The 11,366-nt window shown below is 40.4% G+C and overlaps 1 protein-coding gene and 4 non-coding genes across 6 annotated transcripts; 2 read left to right on the top strand and 3 right to left on the bottom strand.

Moving 5' to 3' along the window:
* Positions 1–402: 402 nt before the first annotated feature.
* LOC108020519 (uncharacterized) lies at positions 403–3,170 on the bottom strand. Of its 2 annotated transcripts, XM_065865601.2 has the most exons (3): positions 2,787–3,170; positions 805–1,016; positions 566–706 (listed from the first exon to the last, which is right to left on the bottom strand). In XM_065865601.2, the coding sequence occupies exons 2-3, from the start codon at positions 1,013–1,015 to the stop codon at positions 594–596; spliced, it is 324 nt and encodes a 107-aa protein (XP_065721673.1). In that variant the 5' UTR covers position 1,016; positions 2,787–3,170; the 3' UTR covers positions 566–593. The 2 variants fall into 2 exon arrangements, with proteins under 2 accessions (XP_016944351.2, XP_065721673.1); XM_017088862.4 differs by having other exon boundaries at positions 403–1,016; positions 2,787–3,164.
* A 5,224-nt stretch (positions 3,171–8,394) lies between these two features.
* On the bottom strand, positions 8,395–8,476 carry TRNAS-GCU (transfer RNA serine (anticodon GCU)). Its single transcript has one exon. It is a non-coding gene; the product is annotated as a tRNA-Ser (tRNA).
* Positions 8,477–8,791: 315 nt separating this feature from the next.
* Positions 8,792–8,873, top strand: TRNAS-GCU (transfer RNA serine (anticodon GCU)). The gene has a single exon. It is a non-coding gene; the product is annotated as a tRNA-Ser (tRNA).
* A 462-nt stretch (positions 8,874–9,335) lies between these two features.
* TRNAS-GCU (transfer RNA serine (anticodon GCU)) lies at positions 9,336–9,417 on the top strand. Its single transcript has one exon. It is a non-coding gene; the product is annotated as a tRNA-Ser (tRNA).
* Positions 9,418–9,620: 203 nt separating this feature from the next.
* On the bottom strand, positions 9,621–9,702 carry TRNAS-GCU (transfer RNA serine (anticodon GCU)). Its single transcript has one exon. It is a non-coding gene; the product is annotated as a tRNA-Ser (tRNA).
* Positions 9,703–11,366: the final 1,664 nt, after the last annotated feature.

The raw sequence follows: 11,366 nt of genomic DNA, 5'->3' as shown, positions 1-11,366 counted from the left end.
CAGTTCGATCTGCCACATTTCAGCGCCTTATTATTTATTGCACAACTCGAAGCATTTGCCATGCGCAAAGGCAACGGTGACAGTAATTACTTTTACTAAATGGATTGGAGAGATGGTCGGACCACACGTGAAGATGATTTCAAGCCACCGAGGGGGCTACCGATGCGGAAGCCGTCTTAATAATGATGGTTAAATATTATATCATGATCCAAACAGATATCATCAAATTTAATGGCCCCCCAGCTTTTAGCGATTTCTTTTGACCCAATTCGGGGGATTTTGTCAATGCGGCTCATAGGAAACGCGATCCAGTTGAAAGGTTTTGCCATTTCCCCTTTGAGTCGGGTTCCATTCAAAAGCCGCTTAACCAATTCGCTTGCCCAACCCCGAAAAACAAAGCAATTGTTGGTTGTTTCTTTATAATTTTATTATTTGCTAACTAAGTGTACTAATAAATAATGTTTTTGTTATAGTAAAAGTTGGACTTTAGGTTGAGGGCCGTCAGTGCGGACTTTTTATCGGCATGGGCAACCTGCAGTCGATGTGGGCGTCCGTTGAAGTAGTAATCCTTCTGGTGCTGCACTCGGAGCACTTTACTGGGACCCCGATGGTCCAGATTGGGCCTGGATGTCGTCGTCGAAGGACGAACCGTTGGGCTCTTCGTCGTCTTCTCCGCCTCCTGGAGGATGGGATTGATTTTCATCGGCTGATAGTCCAGACCGATGCCAGGTATATGGCGGAAGGGCAGTGGGGGTACGGGTATGTAATATATTTTCGAATCCTTTTTCGTTTTTTTCGTCTTACTGCCGTTCTTGTTGTACTTGCGCAGATTCAGGGGCTTGGACGTGACCACGTAGTCCATGTACAAGTTGTCCAGCGACGGCGATTGCACCACAATTCGGTTGGCTAGTCTCGTGGGTGGCGACGCATCTGCCCTTGGGCCATAGGAATAGGGTCGAGCTGCCACCAAATTGGCCAAAATGAGTAGAGATGCCCATGGAAGCAGCGGCGACATTCTGAAAATGGTAACAAAGGTGGGTTGTTAGAGCTTGACAAATAAATATTGTGCAACAATTATTTTAATTGGCTAAAACTATTCTACTTTATGGAATTTGATCACAATGTGTGATAAGCCTGATATAAGGGAAATACAAAATTCTTAAACTAACAACTTGTATTACCCTACATTTTAAATGTACTTTTGGGTAAGATTTTGCCAGGTGAGCATATAAATTAAATTCAATTTTTGGGTATCTTTAATAGTTAACTATCCTTTGAGATTTTTTTTATTTCTTGGTGTTTATTCATTGTTTCTTCGAATACTTAAAGTTAAGATCTTTAAAAAATCTATATTACGTAAATAATTTATTTTTGTTTCCTAAAACCATATTATATAAAATGGTATTAAGGTAAGAGAACAACATTAAATATGTGTTTAAAATTTTACTTAATACTTAAAGTATATAATATATTTTATATATTTAAAAATCCAAATATTGGGCAATGATTAGGATTAGTAAAAGCCAGTGGCTGTGCATATATTTATGAAAGGTGAGAGAATGTCAAGGCGTCGGGCAATGAAAGTGTTGAGTGCCACCCACGCCCCACTCGACGGGTTGTCCGATTGTTCGGTGTTTTGATCGATGGGGTGGCAACCGAAGTGGCAAACTCGACTGCTCGCATTCAAAATAATATTAATGATGGCCAATGCGATTTTCTGCAAGTCACATGCCAAAGCCGAATAATTTAATAACAAATAAATTGTCTGTGCGCATCAAAGCGCAAAATGTTTCACCTTAACATTGTAAAGTTTCTCACGTTCCCCACATACAGTGTACACAACTACATATAGACACCGAGGCACTTACAGACCAGAGATAATTTTCGTTTCGATTTGATTTAAATGAAAGCATTTAATGCACGCTAATCAAAGCGACGCCGGCAGAGCAATTACGCTAATGAGCGAGTCGAGCGCCATCCGCGGCGCAGATTTCAACGCTTCAGTGATTAATGAGCCAGTGGAAAATAAATTGATCGCCGCAACAGCCGAAAAACCTGGGATCGAAGTGGATAACACGATTTTTGGGCTAACTAGGGGCGTTTGCGGTTCGCCCACTGTTTCAACAGGTTGCGGGCTATGCAAATAGCTTTGAGTATATGTTTTCCGATAAAGACATTTGTCTAGCTCTTAGGTCTGGCAGAATTCCCAAAAAAAAGCGTGTAAGTGATAAATTGCAGAAAGTTGGGAATTTGTTATGTTAGCTGATCACAAGCCCCGCATGATATATGATATCGGGGTGATCAGGGATCGCTGCGATAATAGAACAAAAAGAAAAAATGCGAAATTCGAGAGACCACACACATAAACGTCTAGGCTCATTACAATTTAATTGTTCGAAACCCTAATGACTCCCAGTTCGCACAGTTCAGGAACTAGAAACTGAAAAACTAAATTTAATTTGTCCACTCACTGACTTCAATTATCTAAGGCTGTTTTATTTTGCGCCTATATCAACAGCATTGCCAAGGTCATTTTCGTGATGCTGGCCATGATTAATCATATCACGCTCCTCTCTGTGGTGAAAGACGAAAGACTCAGGCAACGAACTCGAAACGAGGCAAACGAAAGACTCTGGCAGCGAACTCGCTGCAAACGAAAGACTTAGGCAGCGAACTCGATGCGGACGGGCGGCAATTATAAACTTATTAATGAACCGCCTGCCAGCCGTCAAATGCAAATGATTTAACGTTCTATGGGCATACGACTATATTCTAATCGCACTCACTTTAAATGGCTGTGACTGCAGCTGCCGGTTGGCTAAGTTGATTACGGATTTTCCTTAATTATATTTGCCGATTGTAGAATTTATTGCCCGTGTGTCCTTCAAGTGAAGATGTTTTTTACTTGAATGGCTAGATTGTGGAAACTAATTTATGCGTAATGATGCGAGCACGTTTATGGTTGGTTTTTTTTTTAATTTTACTTGGCGTATCGCATCTAAAATTCACTTTATTCGCGTTAGTTTTTCGCGCTTTCCTCGCACTGCTTTGCCGACGCTTCGACTTTTTTTGTTTTTTAGCTTGAGCGCGCAGCTTTTGAACGTTGTGAACGGCTCGGAGTGCCGCAAATAAATGAGATCTGCGGACTGTTTGTAATTTGTTTTTTTCTCTTTTTCTTCTTAAATCAAAAATCAGTCGGCCGCTCTGCCGGCGTCGCTGCCTCGCTGCTTCTCTGTCGTCATCAGCGGCAACTGGATTTATTATTGTGTGGGGTCCCATCCCATCTCAACCCATCCCATCGCCTCCCATCCCATCGCAGCCGATGAAGAAGACTGGGGAGCCAACTGGTTCGCCGGATGGCAGATGATCTTCGGATGATGAGCGGCCATAAATTAGCCAGTTTATTGTTTGTCCACTTACTGTTACACTTGGCAATTGCACTTGGCGGGATTTGCCTGCTCCGCATTTGCCATTTGCTTAACAAATTCATCAGCTATGCATTTCTCGGCTCCCCGACCAGAACTGGACAGGAAATCCAACACCACTTGACCAGTCGGTCTGCTCTCGTTTGGATTACAGCTCGGTAGCTTCTTTAACCCTCTGGAAAAAAGCAAGGCCAGGTGACAGGTCCTTAAACCTTATGTATCTCGTTTATTATAATTCTAATTCTTATATAGACTGATTTAGAATTCACATAAACCAAATTATAATTATGTTTAGCACTCCATAAAAACTCCAAAATTATTATTCTTTTGTTTTTTTGCTAGTTTAGTATTTTTTTGCGCCTAAGATCATTGTTTAATCTTTACTTAATTGGTACAAATTTCTTCACAACAGATACAAAACTGTATGTATTTACATAAATTTGAATCTTTTCACTGCTTGTTTTGATAACATGAGTTGAATAATGCTTACAAATTAATTTGCGAGTTCATGTTGTTTATTCATTATTGGCTATTTTTGCCAATTTTTTTGGTTTTTAGATAGTTCTTTGCAAATACCTTATTATGCTTTTAACTAGAAACTTTTGTAGTTTAACAATAAAGGTCCATTTAATATGATAAGCATAAATTTTGGTTTTAATAAAGGCTACCAATGGCAAAGTTAACAGATTAGCGATAAACTATTATATCTTTTATTATTCATGAGAAAGAGGGTTAAGAACTTGTGCCTGACTCCACCTCGGGTTCGGAATCGGGGAATCGGGGTCTAGTCTGGCTGGCAGCTCCTTTGTCTTTCCGATACTCTGCACAAATTAGTTACAAATGAACCTACGACAACAAAAGCCGTTGGCGGTAACACGAAGCCTTCGTTGAGGTAGGGCTAGGGTCTTGGTCCGGTCTGCTCTTCTCTTCTTCAAGTGGTCTTATGTGTGCTTTTTCGGTTTGGCTTATTGACAGGCCACCAGGCAGCTTCAGATCCAGCGCCAACTCCATCTCCGACTCCATATGCGTGTGGCGCTCCAAGGGATCTGTGCGTTTTTGCCCTCATCATAATTTAATTGGAATGGCAAATGGTGTTCGGGGCATTTTTCTAAACACTTCTGCGTGAGCTGCTGACGTTGATTGGGAGTGTTGGAATGATTGAAAGGGGAATTTCTCGACCTTGCAGCCGGTGGATGTGGAAGTTGTGACCCAATGAGCCAGAAGTACTTCCGGTAAATCATAGAAAATGCTCATAATTCATGGCGAAATTTGAGCAAACATGCCTCAATTAAATCACTCCAGGCACCGTTTTATGAGCCGCTAATTACAACAAGTAAAAGCAACTAACACAATTGCTGCGATGAGGGATTATATAAAGGCATTTCCAACTTTCCCAGGGCCCAGCCATCTTTCACCGGGTCTTCTGACCACAGAGACTATCTAAAATTTGGGGAACTGAATAAAATACAAATGACATAACCGCAAACATTGGATGCGAACAACTTCCCAACTTATGTCTCTGCTGGTACGACACTTAAAATATTAATTAGCCTTGGCAGCAGAACTCCCGGCAATTAGGCCTCCGGTTTAAAGTGTGTGTTGAAGTGCGTAAGCTCTCGCATGTGCCGAATGGCCAATGGTATCGGAATCTATATATATCTCCATGTGGCATATACCCGTTCTCACAGCCAACTGCACGCACCACCTGCCACAAGAACGGGCAGTCAGAGGCCTAATTGTAATTGTTAGCGATTAGACAACACAAATCACGAACAAGCTGCAAACGCCTGTTTCTGCTCTCTGTGCATCTGTAACGTCTTCGTGCCTCTGATTCTGATACTGATACTCATACTCATACTGATTCCGATTCAGTTCCATTTCAAGCGCCTTGTGTGAACCCAGTTTTAGGCATTATTAAGAGTAATATGTTTAATGCTGACGGAAGCAATACGAATAGATGGCACGGGCACGGGGCACCAAAACAGACAGCTGAAAGTGCACTTTGCAAAAAATATGGAATCTTTCAAAATTTGAACATTAATTTTACATTTTACATATTTTTCCGAAGATTTTTATCCTCTATCTTGTCTAAAAATATGTCAAACAGGTCACAGATTTTTAAAATTCAATAAAGGGAATCGGCACGTTTACTATTTCTCTAGTTTCGTCCAAAGTAGGGACTTTATAATGAACAAATCAGTGGGTTTTTGGTAAACATTACATTCTTTCAACATTTTCCAAAGGTCTATTTTATATCAGGTTATATTTTTTAGACCATAATGACAAAATATATAATAATTAAGTTACTTTAATAATTAACAACTTAAGTACATTATTTGGTTTGCGATAAGGAACACACATAGATTGTTAGGTTTTTACAAGTGCAGAAGACCCACCCCGTGTTTATCATCCTCGCCAAAGTCATCAGCAGACTTGGTCTGAAGACCTGGCTGGAAGCCAGTCTTTCTGTCTTGGCCGGTGTCTTTGGGTCTGAATGACAGACACACTCTTGGCTCTTAGCTCCTAACTCTTGGCACTGGTATCTCGTCTCTGGCCTGCTGGCGCTTGCGTGTTTGGCTACTGAATTTTTAAGCATTTGCCAGCACGCCGTGAAGTCGCAGAAGTTGATGGGGGGGAGAACGGGGCTCTAAGGCTTCATTTACATTGGCAACGTTTTAATTAGCCGCTTATAAAGACACACAGAGAGCCGAGATCCATTTAGATGAATGGCTGGAACACCCACCGACAGTGCTACGTCACAGTAAAGCCGACTAATCAGCCGGCTTAAATCGCAACGATTATATATGGGCCAATTATAGCGAATCTTTTATTGTCGATAAATTCGCAGGTTCGTTAAACCCGCAGAGCCCATAAACTGACTCACATGTGGAGTTCGAGCACTTTGGGCCGGGGCTTTGTCTCCGTGTTTGAGTTTGCTTTTGTCATTCGGGGTGCTTGGCATGTGGACACCACATTGGAACCACATCGGATATCCATCGAGTGCATTCGGAATGAAGTTGTAGACTGGACTTACGCAACCACATGCGCTATGTCGACCATACCGTTTCGGCCGTGCACTTGGCATTTCTGAGAGTTTAGCCCCTGGTTATCGGGGTCATAACTGCCAACACGTCGCCAGCTCAGCGACTTTCATCGAAAGTCAAATATTTGTGGAGCACGCAAAAAGAAAAGTGTAACGAAAGGAAAAGACCTGCCAGCCGGCCATCGATTGTCAGCCGCAAGATTCAATATTTGCTCATCCGTTCCAAAACGTTTAGCGAATTCTTCGCGGGATTTGTGAAAGTCCCCGGGGGCAGGGAGCAGGTTAAAATGGGCGTTGCGATTTCCAGCGGAGCTTGGCCTCCACCGACACCAAATGGGGGCGATTGGCTGGCTTTGGATTGGATTGGATTGCCAGTCGGCCATCGGCAGTCAAGATCCATTGAGTCTGGCTCTATTGAGTCATAACCAGGGGCTCAAGTGGTTCGGGGAAAGAGCTCTTTAGCTCTACAAGCTGTCCAGCGAAGAAAGAAAGAGTGAGTACCCAAGAGAGCAGGCGCAAGTGGAGGGGAATCCCCGGGTTCTGCCCGAGCTCTAATTGCAGCAGTCAGTTTTACGAGCTAATATGATAGGCGTTCAGAAACAATTTTGAGTTTAAAAATCTTTTTAATTTAAATATTTCTAGATTTGACCTTGCTAATTCAATGTTTGAAAATTATAGATTATATTATATTGAAATATGTCAAGGTAAGTGCAAGTAATTATTATTTTGCGTGCTTGCAACTCAAGATAAAAATCATGAGCAATAAATTCGACCTTCAGCTGTCAGAGGAGATGGTTTATGTATAAAGATGAGTATCTTGACATGGATGACATGGCGGGCGAATCCTTAGCCATATACAGCTTGACCAGTGCTTTCAAAGACATCTTCATCTCCCACACCGAATTGAGACCTCTGTTTTCCCCGATATATATCTTTTGGAGCCGTTGATTTATACCCGCCATAAAGCCGACCTGCGAAACTTTCCAAGCGGCCAACAATCAGAGCAAGCGATAGATAGATATATGGATAGATCGTTAATGATGGCTTTATGGCCTTTTTCAGTGGCTGGGAGATTTTAACACGTCGCCCGTCGAATGGCGCAAAAATTCTTTCGCTTTTCCATTAATGACCGAGAAGTTAGTTTTAGATAATTGAAAACCAGTTGGTCAGTAAAAAGGAAAAGCAGAGGAAACATGAACCGAACGGAAATCTTAATATACCCCGATGTTTGTATTGTAATTGCGTTAAATGCATTAATTATTTGCCAGCCAGCGGACGAAAAAGAAATCATTGGAAACGACGTTAATTACCCGACGGCTTATATTGTTTCGGCTGCCTGCCAGAGGCAGCAAAAGCGAACTATTATTTCAATTGGAATTTAATTTCGTGAGTGGGCATTGTTTGTATTTGCCATCTTTGAAGCTGGCCTAAATGCGAGCCTGCAAAAAAAGATTCGCCCCATGGACGAACCCATCTGTCGACCTTGAGAGCCCAACGAGCCATTAATGGTCTCCGAAGTCACACTTCGTTGTGGCCGATCCCCATCCACGGTGTCAATAAACCCCGTTTCTGGAGAATCCATCTGGTTGGCGACGGTCGCCCCAGCATCCACATTCTTCACACACATCTCATCTTATCGCCGGACCAAAAGATCATCAAATGCCACCATCAGCGACACTTAAGCTGTTATCAATGTATCTATTTTCATTGCTTTTAAACTGCTCGGCTGGCCATTATTGTCTCCCTTTTGAAAACGAGGCCGTAAAACTTTAATTTCAATTGAAACACGATTAGCATCTGGATTTCAGAGCATTGTCTGTGGTTTAATGACTCCCTTTTTATAAATAAACTTTGTTTTTAGTTTACGGTAGCACAAAAAGACGTTTTTCAACTTAAGTCGGAGTCCAAAAATGGCAAAATAGAACACGACGAGGATGGGATTCGAACCCACGCGTGCAGAGCACATTGGATTAGCAGTCCAACGCCTTAACCTCTCGGCCACCTCGTCATATGCGACCTTGGCAGCCAAATGCTCATTTGGTGCACCGCTTGCTCTGGCGGCAAGCAGTGTTAGTTCTTACCGGTGAAAGGTCCCCTAATCAAATACTAAATGCGGTTGGAAATCTACAATCTGACTAAAATAAAAAACACACGCATAATCTTTTAATTTTTTGATTTCAAAACTGTTATCAATAATGTCTAAAGGTGAATAAACAAACCCATAACAATGTTCTAATGCCGGCTACACTGCTTTCTATCAATAACAACGTGGCATAGCAGTTCGCTCAGAACTAGTGCCCTGTTGGTCCTACCCGAGTCACTGGACGAGGTGGCCGAGTGGTTAAGGCGTTGGACTGCTAATCCAATGTGCTCTGCACGCGTGGGTTCGAATCCCATCCTCGTCGACAAAACTTTTTGTTTTTTTTTATTGTTTTTATGTTTCTAATTAAAGCTGTCAAATTAAAAATGTTAAGAATAAATAATAAGAACATACGTGTATGTCGTTATCGAGCAATTGAATTGAATTGTATAGCTGGAGAGAGTAAGTCTTGTTTATTGTTGGCTAATAATTGCGTCAATAAAATCCAATAAATAAGTGGGTTAATATTTATAGTTTTTAGGAAGCATCAACATACGTATTTAGCCACGCGTAAAGATAATGAAAAACGTATACGTGTAAGGTAAATTTACGTCCAGATAGTGTAACTCTGTTGTTAGAAGCATTCAAAGAATTCCTAAAAATTTAAGGTATTACATTTAGTTAAAGGACATTTAAGTTAAGGACATTTATCGCATTGTTTATTTATTTAGCGAAATATTTGCAAGCCTTATTTCAAAAAACGATCTAAAACGGCTATTTCCAAGTTGACGAGGTGGCCGAGAGGTTAAGGCGTTGGACTGCTAATCCAATGTGCTCTGCACGCGTGGGTTCGAATCCCATCCTCGTCGATGTTACATTTTTTGGTATTTATTTCTTTTAAATCCTTTTTTAAATACCTACGGTTTTAAAGTTTTTTTAAACAAAAATTATTTCTCTAGATGATAATTGAACTTACTGGTTTTAGAATCTAAAATTTAGATGTAAGTTAAAATCAAAAGGCATTAAAAAACTACAAAGTTTAATTCAATAAAAATATGTAAAAAGGATCATTCGACGAGGATGGGATTCGAACCCACGCGTGCAGAGCACATTGGATTAGCAGTCCAACGCCTTAACCTCTCGGCCACCTCGTCTTCGGACAAGCGTTCTGTGAAAAACCCTATTTACCGCAAAGCAGAACCAACTTCTTATCAAAGAACCCAAGAGCACAGGAACTAATTGAACCCTATCGAGAGATAATAAGTGAACTAAACTGATTCGACTCATAGAAACGTTATCCGGAAGTGTTTGCTCAATTTCTACAGCAAACTCTCAAATGTTTACTTAAAAATTGTGTCAATGGCATTGGCAAAAATAATTGCAAGCACCACAATTAAGCTTTCAAAGATTTGTTTGCCTTGGTTCTTCATGTGTTTGCAGTTAAAGAAAGTAGCTGAGTTTGGCTCGTGTGGGGCGATATCTTAAGTGCAGCTTAGGGTTTCAAAAGGGGTATTTAAGACTTAAAAGCATTTGGATTTCAAAAACATACATAGAATTGTAGGTTTCTCACTATGGAAGGTTTCAGTGCGCACAATATAGGGTATTTCGGGTTTAGGTCTGCTAAATATTAATACTCACCGAGTAATTTGTTTACCTAGCCCGTCTGGAGGGCGTCTTCCTGAAGGGGTTTTCAATAATTCAGATTCTCGGCCGGCGGTCGTGCCGCTTCTGACCCAGTTCTCTGCCGATCTGCTGTCTTGGCTTCGATTTCTTTTTATATCTCCCTCTTTTGGTGTAAAAAACAAAAGTGGTTTACTTTAGATGGGCCATGCTCAAGCGAGTGTGTCGGTAGCGATGCGATGATGGGGCTGATGATTTAATACGAGAGCTTCTGCCTTTTAAATGGCAATTGCCATCAGCAGTGGCCCCAACAACCACGGCGTTTTGTTTGGGCCATGTTTGTGTCCAGGCTGTCAGTTGGTGTTAATGAACCCTTGTAGCCTGATAGCTGTTAGTTGTTTACGTTCCGAATGCCGATATCGCGATAGCACTGCCGATCCTACACTGAAGAAAGCTATGTTAAAGATGAACATTATGACTTAATTGGTTAAATGTAGGCAGTTAGTAAGCTAGGTTCACATATTTCTTAGCTAGGATACGTTGATCTTTATAGACAGAAAAGGTTTAAATATAATTAATCCTTTGTCTTGAGATCTATCAAATTTATGTAAAAACATTTAGGAATTTACCAAGCTAGGTTATTAGATTTCAAAGCTAGGACATGATCTTTAGAAATTTGGAACGAGGTTGTATTAGATTAATATCAAAAGAAATCAAATGTATATTAAAATGTATAGTTACCAATAAAAAAAACTATTCTATTACAATTACTATCAAAGCAGCAAATATTCTCGATATAAGAAATTATAAATTGGTAATATCTTAAAAGCTTATTCTGTACCCTCGTTGATCTTTATAGACAGAAAAGGTTTAAATATAATTAATCCTTTGTCTTGAGATCTATCAAATTTATGTAAAAACATTTAGGAATTTACCAAGCTAGGTTATTAGATTTCAAAGCTAGGACATGATCTTTAGAAATTTGGAACGAGGTTGTATTAGATTAATATCAAAAGAAATCAAATGTATATTAAAATGTATAGTTACCAATAAAAAAAACTATTCTATTACAATTACTATCAAAGCAGCAAATATTCTCGATATAAGAAATTATAAATTGGTAATATCTTAAAAGCTTATTCTGTACCCTCGTTGATCTTTATAGACAGAAAAGGTTTAAATATAATTAATCCTTTGT

This window comes from Drosophila suzukii, chromosome 3, assembly GCF_043229965.1.
Source record: "Drosophila suzukii chromosome 3, CBGP_Dsuzu_IsoJpt1.0, whole genome shotgun sequence".
In the NCBI taxonomy this organism is placed as follows: domain Eukaryota; kingdom Metazoa; phylum Arthropoda; class Insecta; order Diptera; family Drosophilidae; genus Drosophila; species Drosophila suzukii.
The sequence above is the reverse complement of the archived record's forward strand: the minus strand, read 5'-3'. Positions and strand labels throughout refer to the sequence as shown.

Bases quoted from the DNA above. Each gene is read 5' to 3' on its own strand.
- LOC108020519 (XM_017088862.4), bottom strand. From the start codon at position 1,015: ATGTCGCCGCTGCTTCCATGGGCATCTCTACTCATTTTGGCCAATTTG.